Source organism: Scatophagus argus, chromosome 4, assembly GCF_020382885.2.
Source record: "Scatophagus argus isolate fScaArg1 chromosome 4, fScaArg1.pri, whole genome shotgun sequence".
Taxonomy (NCBI): domain Eukaryota; kingdom Metazoa; phylum Chordata; class Actinopteri; family Scatophagidae; genus Scatophagus; species Scatophagus argus.
Genome location: NC_058496.1, coordinates 18,536,175 through 18,550,097, shown reverse-complemented (window position 1 = coordinate 18,550,097; position 13,923 = coordinate 18,536,175). Strand labels below are relative to the sequence as shown.

Here is a 13,923-nt window from a genome sequence, read left to right as displayed (position 1 = left end):
ATTGCATGAAATCAATTGACTTTACTTAAATATTTAGATGCTTTGATGCTGGAGTGACCAGGCCCTTACAGCACTGACCAAGTCTAATTCTCTTCATTTAAAATTTTAAACTGGTGTCAGACTGAATTCTAGAGATCAGACAGCGGTTGCTCTTTCTAGAGGTGCACGGTGTGCAGCCTACTGTATTTTAGTTGGTGTGTTTTGCCACTGGAGGTGACAACAGACAGTACAGTGTGAGGGGAGAGCATTAAGGATTTGGTGTCACTGGTTCCCTGGTTTCCCTTTAAGCTTGACAGCAGCAGAGGTTTTAGTATGGCTGGGTGACTGAGGGGCAGAGGAAAGACAACCCAAACCTCATGGGACTAAGAAAGTAAAAGGCACTTCAAAAAATTGTAACAAATTCCAGAGTTACTAGATTAGAATATAGATATATGTATATATATATATATATATATATATATATATATATATATATATATATATATATATATATATATATATAGATAGATAGATAGATAGATAGATAGATAGATAGATAGATAGATAGATAGATAGATAGATACTGTATGTATACACAGGCATTGTCATATACGAAGGAATGCAAAGACAGAGTATAAACACTTTACTTTAGATATATATGCTGTATGTAATAATATATATGTAACCTTTGTTGATTGAAGCTGGCATTAACAGGAGCTTAAAAAAGCAGGGTATAGATATGATAAAGCGCATTGTGGGTTTTTGGGTTTGTTGAGGTTTTCGTGAGGGCAAAAATCGTGGCAATAGGTTTCAGTTGCTGTGCACAAACTGAAGAGTTGCATAGGCAAGAAAACAAGTGGTTCCTAGTCACTCAGTTTTGACCAATAAAAGTGGTACATAAGAAAGAAACAATCAAATACAACATAAAAAGTAAAGTGAAGACAGAGTGTGTCTATCCATATGGATAGTACAGATTGCTTTAACTTCTTTGAAGCAAAAAAAAGGCAGTCGTGTCCCCCCCCAATTATTTAAGAAGCAAGAGTCAGTTCAAAGTCAGCAGCTTACTTGTTGTGCAGGACATGATGGAATGGTAAGTGTGTAAATAGACTGCATATGCAGTGCATGTGTACATGTATGTCCAGGAAACAGACGACTGGCACAGCTGCTGTGTGCTGGCCCTACAGTTCAGTGTCCTGGTACTGGTAGGAGTTGGCGGTGTAGTATCCCGGCACTGCCTCCTCCTCCTCCTCTGCCTCCTCTTTGCTGGGATAGAAGGGACCTCCCTCTTTTGAGGACTGAAGAGTCTGGGACTCAGGACAGGAACTGGAGCTGGAAGGACACAGAAAATACAAGGCGCACTCAGTCCAGTCATGGTTGTGCTTGACTAGCCTCTGCAACTTCATGCAATTGCTGCTCGACTATTTGGCAAAGTCAGTCCACCACACTGGTAAGGACGGACATATCTAAACAATTGTTAAATGGATTCCCATAAAATGATGTACAGACATTCTACTTTTAATGGATTGTCCTGAAATGTTCTACAGTTATTCAAGGATAGATCTATCAACAGATAGATGGATCAGTACACATTTTGTAGAGGCATTTATGGTTTCCAAACAATGAAGACTTCTTAAAACCCCAGATATAATAAAAAAATTCATATATATGAGATGTCTGTCTATGGCTTACCGATCTTTAATTTTAAATATAAAAATATTATATATTATAATTTAAGACTTGGAAACAGCAGTGTTTGACAGTTTGCAGTGATGAAAGGACTCAGTGATTTAGTGGCACTTCCAGGACTTTGGGGCACTAACAAGATGCAGAATAAAAGAAGGTACAATAGGCTAGTGACTTTTATTCACCAATACAATTCAAGCTCCAAAACACAGGATGCTACATTTCCCATTATGTAACAATAGACTTGCCCTGCCTGGTAAACAAACATATCTCTTTAAATGTCACTTCCTTCAAACCCTAACTGAGATAAGCCTTTTATTATTTTGCCTTATTTATTATGCTGACCTGACAAACCTCCTGTAGAGCCACAGAAGACATTACAGAAGGGTTTTCACAGGTTTGTGTGGTAATCATCATGACGAATGAACAGGAACCTCTTTTATGTACTGCAGTACACTGTACTACAAATCACAACATGCTGTACAAACTGCACAAATGATCTGCTATGCATGTAGCATAGTTATAATTTTAATACTATTAAGTCCTGCATTTTTAACAGCAATAGCCATAAAATGTATTTACATTCAATAAATTTCTCTTCAAAATAGTTTTCAGTGTTGATGCTGTTTCAATTCTGCATTCAAATTACCTTCACACACAAAAGTCAACCCACTTTTACTGTTTCAATTTGTTTACTTTGATTGCACTGATTTGTGTCTCACTGTTTACTGCTGTTGTATAATGCTAATGCTAATCATTTCTTGGCTGCACTGTACACAGATACACCAGCTGCTGCTGCATTTCTGACACAAGTAGTAACTTAAGGAGAGTCTGCCATGATGTTAAGCACAGGTTTCTCCAAATCAACCAGGACTGAAATCTTGAAGTACTTTAAAGACATTTTATTGCGTTAGTAAACTGTTGGATATCCATCTGTGTACCAGTCAGGTGATATCTTGTAAACTGTGAGATTAGCAAACGCTGTAGAGATGCAAACACACTCACAGCAGAGCGTGGAAACAGTCGAATGGCAGTAGAGAGCCTACCCGATAGGCTGAGGGCGACTGTGATCCAGCTTGGCTGTCTTCAGAGGAACAGCATAGATGTCTGGGTGCTTCTGAGAAATTTCCAACTGGAAACACAGATTAGCAAAGTCCGTCATTACTGGTAACCAAACAAACACACCTTTTCCTCATTATAGATACGGAAAGGTAGTTCACTATAAGAGACTTCAGAAATTAAGCAACAAACTAGAAGGAACTGTATAATACACTGTGAGAGGGTATTACACTACTGTACTGAAAACAGCATCTACTGATGTACAAAAGCAATCCCTCTTAATCAACATCAATATGTGGCAGTGCTTATATTTTCTTATTTTGCAGGGTTCAGTACACTTCTGGTGTGTATCCAACCCAGTAACAGTGCACAGGATGTGAGAGTGGGGCTATAAAAATGGAATGACCAGGTGCCAGATCTTTCAAACAACCGCATCGTGAACTCTGAATGAAGAAAATCTTAGGATTAAGAGATCTTTGTCTGAGACCTGTATCTCAGACAAGCTTCAGAGAGAAAGTTCTAGATAATTAGACTGTTCACTCATAATCATAATCATGTAATACAAATCTCTTAATACATCCTTTTATATAGAAGTTACAATTATGAGATGAGATGAGCAAATACAATGTACTTTTAGCACAACACCCGTTACAATTCTAAATCAAATGGCTTAAATGATGTACTGTGGTGTTGGTATTTTTAATCTTTGAAATGTACTGAGAATATTTTCTGCTTTACGACACAGCAGGCTGTTCAATCATAACACGTTATTGTGGTAATTCATTATCTGGACATGACTAATCATTTTTGTTGACATTGCAAAATACCTGACTGCCTGTTTTACGTGTTAACACGTGTTTGTGTACATAAAAATGTCACTTACATTTTAGCCAACAAGATGTCAGAATCACACACAGTGACAGTGAACCAGGTGAAGATAATGTGTTCCTTAAGGCTAACGTGATTTTCCCAATGACTGTATAATCCAGCTGGAAGTGCTGAAAGCGAGACCTGTAATAGGTCAACTAAACTAGGGGCCAGGGGATGGATCTAATGTTGTATCAGCTAAGCCCTCTTTCTCTGTAGTACAGTAACCTTTAATAACATGCAATACCTTATAAAAGGTTTAATTAACAGTGTTCTCCAGAGTGTGATTGGTATTTGTGAATGCACCATTAAAAGAGGTGTACATCTGAAAAATGACCAATCTGCAAAATTCTACAGTCCCTGACTTCTATTGCATGTAGTACACCTGCAGATGACACTGTGGATCATCAACGGGAATACTGAGCCATGCCCACCCTGGCATTCTGAGCCTCCTGCACCGCCAGCATCCTTTGTGCTCGGGCGAAGTGATCCATTTTTTCAAAGGCTTTGATCTTCCCCAGGAAGGACCTCATGGACGGGTCCTCGACAGGGCTGTCCTCTGCTGTCTCCTCCTGCTGCCTACAGGCCGCAACGGTTGCACTGGGTAGAACCACAGGTGCGTGAACTGCAGCCTCTGCCATGCTCCCAAAGCTGCTGAGTTTGGGCACAGAGTGTTGCTGGGGAGCACCAAGGGGTCGCAGTTTGCCGCAAGAGTTAAAATGGTGTGCCGGAGGTGGAGGCGGCAGACCAGAAGAGGCAGCTGAACGGGAGATGGGCGGTGGAGGGTCGTTGTTGCTGCTGGCGGGGCTGCTGCTGGAGGGAGAATCGTAACTTCTGCTGGAGCTGGGGGGTGGAGGATGGTGTTGACGGTGATGATGGTGCGGGTTGGTGGAGCCTGACATCAGAACCAGATCATCCCTCAGAGACAGTTTCACCTGAATGAAATGGGCAAGCGTCAGAGAAATAACAGATGCTTAGAGCGCACGTGGTACTCATAGCTCTCTGGTTTATTGTAGAGAGTTTGAGTTGAATGATTTGAAGGAAGCTAAAGAGCTTGGTAGAGCTGAGGAGAGCTGCAGTGTTGGCGATCATTCTTCATATTTGTGGCGCCATACACAATGTGGTGGAAGTGTGAATGAGAAGAATAGAAGTGATGCCCAATAGATAGAAAAGACAAATGGCTGATGGAGAATGAACTCTTGCTGTTCATTGTTATCTGCATGTGGATCTCACCCTTAGGACAATGGAAGTGAACTAATGGTATGGATTATATTCCCCAAAAGTTATTTTAATATGTGCATTTATCAGGTTTATTTCATGTGACAAGGTGCCAGGTGAGTAAGGAAAGAGGTCTGGGTCTACATTCTTCTGTCATAAGCCTGTTAGATGGTTGGGACACAGCACACAGTGCTTCTAAAGGCAGAAAAGGGAATGATTTGGTTCAACGTCATGATCTTGGTGTCTTCCTCCAGATGTGCCACATGACAGTATTTCCAGAGGTAGGTGGATTATTACTGCAAAGATATATGCATCCCTCACCTTGTCTGGCAAGAACACAGGTGGAGGGCTGGACCCCTTAAGGACTTCCCGGCTGCTGATTTTTCTCATGCGGCTCCTGATGTCTGGACTGTACCTGCGCAAGATCTACACACACACACAGATGTACACTGTTCATACAAAAGGTCAGTGGGTAGGACCATGACACCATCTTGTGTTTATGTCAAAGACTTACTGTTCTCTTCTTTCAGCCCATTAAGATACAGTTCACTTTAATGGCCTGAATTTGGTTTGTTTGGCATCAGTCTGATATAAAGTGAAAATGAAAAGCAATATTTTCAACCTTTTGGTGTGACTTTATTTTGGTATTGCAGCTGCATACTCTCACCCCACGTGTATTGTGTGTTTTACTTTTTTTTTGATAATGATAAATTACAGTTATTATAAATAGTTACTTGCTCTTTGTTCTGCTATTGTTATTTGTAACATATTTGTTTTACATTTCTATTTTAGCTTTCATTTTACAAAAATAAACATTTAAAGGTAAGCCTTGTAAAACGTGTTGTCTGGACTGTATACCTCTGATTCTGTCTGTCCTCATCATGTTTGTACATGGGACAGGACTAAACACCAGACTGCTCAGGTGTACTTTTACCTGGTATGTCTGATGCCACGGGAAAGACATTTGTTGATAGTTTGGTTTGTTTGTTATGACTGTGTACAGAAGAACTTCAAATGTTCAGAGTGTAGACTGAGATAAAGCAGTAATGCCCAGTCTGGACTACAGATGGCAGCACCATCCTGAGAGAAAGGAGAAGAAAAGTGAAGTCTGTGTCAGGTTGTGTGTGAGGGAGTGTGACTGACATGCTCCTCAACATCCATCCATCCATTTTCTATACCGCTTATCCGTCAGGGTCGTGGGGGGAGCTGGAGCCTATCCCAGCTGACTACGGGCGAGAGGCGGGGTTCACCCTGGACTGGTCGCCAGTCAATCGCAGGGCCAACACACAAAGACAGACAACCACACACTCTCACACTCACACCTAGGGGCAATATAGAGTAGGCAATTAACCTAATGTGCATGTGTTTGGGATTGTGGGAGGAAGCCGGAGTACCCGGAGAAAACCCACGCAGGCACAGGGAGAACATGCAAACTCCACAAAGGAGGGCCCAGACCGGGATTCGAACCTGGGACCCTCTTGCCGCACATTTTGAGGCCTTGACAGCCAGTCCAGCATGATCTCCTGTGTTGGTTCACAAAGACCTGAACTGTGCAAGATGCTATGTGCTGAACCATCAAGACTTCTTGACAGGTCTGAGACAAGTTAGCTGAATGTCACCAGATAAACATGGAGAAGTAATGCTCAGATTCCCAGAAAACCTGAGGTCTGCTCCAACTCTCAGTTCTTTAAGAAAGGCTTGGTCTTTTCTATTGGTACATAGCTTTTATTAACACTAATTTTAGACTAGATTCATATCTTCATATATCTTCATATCTTGCACTGCACTGTAACTTTTTATTCTTCTGTTTAATTCAATTTTAGCTATGTTTTTGTCTTATTATCACTTGTTATTATCATGTCTCATGTAAAGCACTTTGATTTGCCTTGTTGGTGAAAGGTGGTTTATGAATAAATTTGAATAGATTTTACATAAGTATTACTGCTTTATATTTATTACTTATTCATTAAGTACCACAAAACTGTACTACAATCGTTGAGGAAATACAGCAGTACAGTGAGAAAAAGATGAGCTGATTCTATAACAGTAGTGTGTGGGTTTGTAACTGTGTATGCATGCACGTGCGCACATGTATGTGTGACTCTGACCTCCTCAGCTGTGACAGGTTCAGACGAGCGGCTGATAGCCGAGATGTGCATCATTTCCATGTCTGGCTCATTGTCGGTGTAGGCCCCGCCCTCATCAGCAGTGTCATCCAGGTCAGAGGTCAGACGGCTGTCCATGCTGAGGTAGTCGGCGGACAGGAAGGACAAACGCTCCACGTCCTGGCAGTCCAGTTCACTCTCTACTCCCTCCAGCTAGAAGAGACACATGGTGGATCTTGGGTGTACAGGCAGGAAGGATGGACAGACGGATAGCACAAGAACAAGAGAGAAGAAAGACAAACAGAGCCGAGCTGTAGAGCACTACTGGCAGGAAGTAGGAAGACACACAGTGAGCATGCTCAGAGCGCACACTTAAGTGGCTGCTATGAAGGTGACAGGATGATAGAAGGGCAGTTAGTCCACTACAGACTAATGAGAACTAACTATGATAGTTGCCACTTTATTAGGCACACCTAGCTAAAACTAATGTAATCTAATACAACAGTCTTACAATAAATCCACCACTGGTGAATATGATAATGTTCAGTTTGTGTCAAAACTGGTATTGAGGTATTGTTAAACTATAAAATTGTTCTGAAAGACGTAGTTTGTGCAATTGAACCATAATTGTATTATACAGAGCCTGTATACCAGAAACAATATAACTTGAAAGATGCTCTCTCTGATGCTCAATCCAGTTATAAATAGTGCTAACTGAGCTAGCGGTAGCTATGGTTACAGCTAAAGATAAACACAAGCCAAGTTAACTACAGCAAACAGCATAGTGAGCAGCGGTTGGCAGTTATTCTGGTGATATGCTGCTGCCTGTACTTTTGGAGCTACCTTTGGATTATGGCCATATTTTACAGGTTTTCCCTTTAATTCCCTGGTTATCCCTGAGTAAAGTAGTGTGTGTGTGTGTGTGTGTGTGTGTGTGTGTGTGTGTGTGTGTGTGTGTTTACCTTGCCATCAGAAACCCACACAGCCTGCATCTGCTGCTCTCTGATGGAGTCTTTGACACTGCCATACCAGGCATCATTGGCTGAGTTCAGGTCAATGGTGGCTGGATGAGAAAACTGTCTAAAATCAGCATACACATTCAAATAACAGCTAATATACAGCTACAGCAGTACTGCTCTGCATTACACACGACTAAATGTCTGTGTGTGTTGACAGTACCAGTGAACAGGTGAGAGCAGGTCTTCCTCAGTTTGACGGACTGTTCGTAGAGCTTGCGGGCGCTGCGGTTGGAATTGGGGGCGATCCTCTGTCTCATGGTCTTGATGCCATGCTTGTTGTCTGGGTTGAAGAAGATAACAATGGGGTACCACTGGGTGTAGTTCAGGGTGTCCACTGCCTTGGGTGTCACGTCCAAAAGGGCATGCTTGTCCTGTGTGGTGTGAAGAAGTAGGACAGAAGGTAATGGAGGACAGGTGATTGTCTCACCAGACCAGCTCCCCTTTAGATGTCAGACAAATAAAGATTCTATTCTATTCTATAGTGAAACAGAAAAGAAGAATCTTTAACCGGCCAGCAATAATGAAACACGGAACATACTGTTGAGAGGTTTGTTGTATCCACCCCTATTAAATCTAATATTTCCGAGATACAGATTGATAAAAAAATTGTTATGTCCACAAAATTAAACATATTGGTCATAGCTTTGATATTTTGTATGTATTTGTGCATTTGTGTTTGGGTACCTGCTCGATGATTTGTCGGATGGTGTTCAATCGAACCACGCCTGAGGACTTCTCAGAGCCGGCGTCTTTCGGCTCGGTTTCTAACATTATGACACAAGACAAATGGAAAAGTCATTTACAAACTGAACTAAGATATCTATCAACTGTGGAAGGAAGAGTTTACAAAAACACAGAAATAAACCAAAAGAGGGTGGCAGACACTCACTGGCAATAACAAACAGGTCAGGCAACTCAGAGGCCAGTTTCTCATTAGCAACATCAGCGATGGCGCCGAACAGCACAACAGGACGCCGGAAACCAGCTGCAACGACACAAAGACACAGCAGGTTGCTGATCATACTCTTCTTAGTCACTAAAGTCTTTTCTACATGTTAACACACTCCTCCCATCCTAACTGACAGCAAACCTAACCTAAAACCATAGCTGGCTATTGTTAAAGGTATTATGTTATAATGTATAGAATAATGCAGTTGAATGGTGTCTCTTGTGACATACAGCACGTACACTGTACACTCCCCCTTAATACCAGTCACATTCTAAAATCTAAAAGTATTTTTCTATGCCACCGATTATCAATTCCATCTAAAACAGCATGTTACTAAGATAACCAGGTACATTAGATTGTAATGCGCAAGGAACAACATGACAATTTTACATTTTCTCCTTTGTTTCAATGTAGGCATTATATATACATTGGCCATTGGTGACTGATAAACCCTTTGCACCACTATTCCACCCACCTTCTCGGAGCACAACTCGTTCGTATGCCGGGAAGCGGGTGGCCAAGGTCTGACTGCTCAGATTTTCTCTGCTCTTCTTTAGGTCCTTCCTCTTCATAGAACGTTGGCTTCGCAACCGCCAGAAGTCAGCTCGATCACCCACAACAGCTCTATGGGAGCTCTGGACGCTGGCCATCTGCTCCGCCCTGACAGGACAAATACATATGTCACTAATCCATTCATTATTCACGTACAAGATACACTTCTGAAAGATTCAGTGCATCTGTCCATGAAACAGAAAATAATTTCGCTTCTCGTTCACTTATGTGAACTGTCTAAATATCTGAATGCGACAGGCATATTTATACTTCTTTTTAAATGACTATGCTATAAACAGATCTAATCCAAATCCCTCTTCTTTTAAATCTAACCTCTGAAACACTGGTCATCACTATTGACCAGCATGGGTAGTATTAGAAGTATTCATCTTGATTTTTTCAGCTGAGCATCAATAGTATACTCCTTCCCATTGTGTCTCATTCTGAGATGGAGTTTATTCTTCATTTAATCCTGTCTAAATTATTATAGATAAGTATGGGAGGTGGTGCAGCACACTGGGACTGATAAAGATGGTCAAAGAGGGTGCGACTAACGCTGGTTTTATCCTGTGTTGTGTTTCACAGCAGACCACAAGAGATACAGTATCAAAACAAACAAAGACAAAACACTTTCTATAAGGTCCATAGTTGTAGTGTATTACTGGGGCATTCATAGGGAATTGTAAGGCATTCATAATGCATTATGACCACATTCCTAAACACACATAACACAAAAACACTTTCTGATGTATTTTATCAAAAGTTGTCAGACTGAGACTGGTTAGGGCTGAACATACAGTCTGCAATGTCTAAACAATCACCCAATCAGACACGGTGACCATCTAAAAAGATACAAATATCCTGTAGTCAAAGCCTGTCTCGACTGTTGAAACGCCCTTTTGACTTCATATCTACACTAAAACCTCACCTGTTTAAACATTTGGTTTTGATGAAGTAGAAATAAGCCTTACTTACTATATCATAATCTATATCTACATGATAATGACTCGTCCATGGTCTGTGATTCTCGACCATTTTCACATGTTGTGTCTTTGCTCCCCAGGTAAACCCACTTTTGCAGTGTAAAAAATGTCATTCTACCCACTTTAAATCCACGCTCCGGAGAAGAGTTTCCGAATTACCAACTGTGAGGAAGGTGCTAGGCGAGAGACTGGAAAGCTATTACTTGAGCAAACTGTTGTTCAAGTAATGTTAAAGTACACACAAGTTTTTCCCAGTGTGAATGAATGGTGCACCCAAATCACAGAAGAATCGCAATGAAGAGTGCTGGGACATATTGTCTCAAACCAGTGATTTCCTCAGCCTCCAGGCTGTCTACCTGTAATTACAATAACCCTCTTGGGCCAATTAGTGTCATTTTACTGAAGTGCAGCAGCACTATGCATCTTTCTTTATCATTTTGTGGCACTGAAAAAAAATGTTAATGAGAGTTCTGGAGGAACACTAGAGGAACCCTATAGTCACAGAGCATGCACGATGTGAAGAAGGAAGAGCAGTGACAGGACAGTGAGAAGTAGACACTTTGATGGAGGAAAAGATACAAGAGGAGATGAAAGGATGAGTGGATTAGTGGTTTCCTGGACAGATGTCTGAGGTAAAAATCAGGTAACAGCAGCTGGTCTGCGTTAATTAAAATAAGGTAATTTACTGCAGTCTCAGAGAAGTCTGATCCAGAACTGAAAAGCATAGTCACTGTCACCTGCTTATCTGTTCACACAGTCTGTGACTGTACAACTGTCAATGGTTAAACCACAGGGCTGAAATAAAAATGTGAAGAGAGACTGGCAGTACACCTGTTGTGCCCATGTGGTACTGGTTACTAAGTCGTGCCACATTGCTGTCTTGTTGAACATGTGGAGTTTTCAATAGTATCATGTGAATGTATGATTTGAATTTATGTTTGTGTATTTTAAAAGCATGGGAGCCAGATGAATCTGCACATTCATGTTTTATTTGCAGTGGCTGTGGATAGAGGCTAGTTTGCTAATACAAACAAAGCAGCAGGCCATGACTCACACTGCTCTTCATATTAACGTTAGCAGTAGCCAGCTAGCTTCCCTATGACTTGGGTCCAGCTGACAAGCAAACATTTAAAATGTGCTTTGAGTTGTGCAAGTTGTGTTGTCACTTTTACTCTGTGCTATGTCACACATTTTGGTTTGGTTGTAGGTCTATCCAGTTGCATCTACTGACATCTTGGTCTGTACCTGATGATGCAACATAGTATCAAAGCAGTTTGTGAAATAGTTTCATGAGTCTCAGCACTACCATCTTTCCTGCCAACACTTGGCAAGCAGCTCGCACAGCCACGATGCTGTTGCAGCACTGGGACTGCACTGAACTCAGTAACGCCCAATGCTCAAATCGCATTGTATCTGAAAGGTCCTACACACTCCCTTCCTGATATCTTTTCAACAGACTGGTGTCTTTGGAAGTCTTTGAGTTCTCAATTATCCAGACAATCCCTACATAAAGTATGAATGATAGCCTGTCTGTCAGATGTTGTTACATGAAGTGAAAAGGACTATCTCTGAAAGATTCTGAGGCATTGAGCCACCTGAAGGACGTTCAGGAGCTTGGCATGGCTGATGATCCTACCTGCTCTTGTTGGGGATGATGCCCTTCTCCAGTAGCTGCTTGTCCTTGCCAACACGGATTGCAAGCCAGTTACCAAGCTTGCCGTCATACAGGGTGTCCACGACCTTGAAAATATCCCCCCGGCTGAAGGCCAGGCTCTGAGGAGTCTCTTTCTCATACTCAAAATGCGTCCGAATGAAGAAGGAGTCTCCACGCCCCGACACCAAGATGTCGTTATAAACTAGACAGCCAAAAAAGTGAGACAAAGAGAAAAAGGCATTAAATTGAGTCAGAAAAGGTGGTTATAGGAAGAGAAGAGCAATGTTAGAAGCAACTTGAGTTTCTCATATTTGCAGGGATTAGGGAGGTTGCAGCCTGAAGCAGCTATGCCAGACCTGAACCTGCACTTTTTGAAACATAAAATCCACAATACAAGTAAAAATACTCTGGGTGCAGGTTATAATACATTATTCATCATAATCTTTTACTATTACCCACAAATTGACCATTTATAGCAAGTGGTCCTAAGCATTTATTTATGTTCAACTACCTTGAAACAGTTGCAAAGCTCAAAAAATACCCTAAAAAATGGAGGCTCCCCCGTCACACCCCCGTCACATGATGTCACATGTGATTGTGTGTAAATGTGAAATATAGTTGGATTTTTCTATGTTGGGCTGTTCCAAATCGATCTGTCAGAGAGCCAGTTGGAATTGGGGACCATTTGTGGATTACATTTGTGTGTCCATTGTGTGTCCCACAATTCCTTCGACTTTATATAACTTTATGCAACTGACTCTATGTGACTATTCTGGGTTTTCTGTGGCTTCTGAATACTCTGGACATTTGGTTGCAGTATCTGTGGACTTTGCTTATTCAGCTTATTTCGGTATGCATGTAAAACTCCCTTACACTATTGTTATATATTAACATATTTATACATCATATATTGCATATATATGATTAAAACACATTAATAAGCCACAAAGTTGCACTGGCTGACATTTCTCTTCTCTTCATTGCCTTTAACGTACGCACACAGTATTTTGTTTTGACCTGTCCCAAATACCCACTAGAGCACGGAATGTGGATTAATCTGCCACTCAAATTAGTCCCCAGAAAATGCATTATTTGCTTAATGTTTCTACACTGATTTTTGCTCAATGACTTTGACTCCTTGACGACTGTTACTAACTATCCCGCATAAATGATCACTTGTTATCAAATGTGACCAAAGTTCCACTGAAGTTATGTGATGCCAAATGAGCCATTTCCAGTCACTGTTAACACTCACAGTGAAGACCGTGATGTGCAACTGAAAACCAGTATTTAGATCATTTCGTTACATGCACCGTTCTCAAAGGCTAAAAATGAACTTACATGCTCAACTTTCCAGTCTCATTTGCACGGTTGAAACCAAATGCACATATCTGTCTGACTGTTGCATGGAAATACACTTCACAGCCCGCTTCAGGCTCCAGGCTTGCTGATTTGATATGTGTGGTCTGACAAAGCGCTGACCCAAAAGGACCAACAGAGGCAACAGTCATACTGACTACAATCCGCTGCTGCCAAGGCTGGCTGGCTGCAGACACAAGACATCGTACACACTGTGGACTTAGATAATCACACAGTCACGCTGAAATGTGTAAAACAAAGAGTTCGGCTCGTATAAGTCTCTTCCTGTTCAGCGTTCCTCAAAAAGCCTTCACAGACTATCAAAGACGTGTGAGCAATGGCACTTCACACATATTAAAAAGTAGGAAATTTAAAACATTACAAGAGATTACACTCAACAAAAATGTAAACACAATGGTTTTGTTTTGTCTCCCATTTTTCACAAGTTGAATTAAGTTCTTTTATACACAAAAAAGACTTATGTCTCTCAGGTTTT

The 13,923-nt window shown here is 41.3% G+C and overlaps 1 protein-coding gene across 2 annotated transcripts in view; it reads right to left on the bottom strand.

Annotated features, from left to right (window-relative positions):
* Window positions 1-608: 608 nt before the first annotated feature.
* The window catches only part of LOC124057673 (tight junction protein ZO-2-like), a 67,631-nt gene continuing 54,316 nt past the window's right edge, over window positions 609-13,923 (bottom strand). Inside the window, exons 13-23 of one of the 2 annotated variants that reach the window (XM_046386142.1) lie at window positions 12,051-12,270; window positions 9,355-9,539; window positions 8,820-8,915; window positions 8,615-8,694; window positions 8,091-8,301; window positions 7,874-7,974; window positions 6,915-7,124; window positions 5,128-5,232; window positions 4,023-4,523; window positions 2,709-2,794; window positions 609-1,308 (exon numbers count right to left, since the gene is read on the bottom strand). In XM_046386142.1, the coding sequence (XP_046242098.1) occupies window positions 1,158-1,308; window positions 2,709-2,794; window positions 4,023-4,523; window positions 5,128-5,232; window positions 6,915-7,124; window positions 7,874-7,974; window positions 8,091-8,301; window positions 8,615-8,694; window positions 8,820-8,915; window positions 9,355-9,539; window positions 12,051-12,270 (1,946 nt within the window). In that variant the 3' untranslated portion in view covers window positions 609-1,157. Of the gene's footprint in view, window positions 1,309-2,667; window positions 2,795-4,022; window positions 4,524-5,127; window positions 5,233-6,914; window positions 7,125-7,873; window positions 7,975-8,090; window positions 8,302-8,614; window positions 8,695-8,819; window positions 8,916-9,354; window positions 9,540-12,050; window positions 12,271-13,923 lie in introns of both variants that reach the window. The other variant, XM_046386143.1, reaches the window with a different exon arrangement.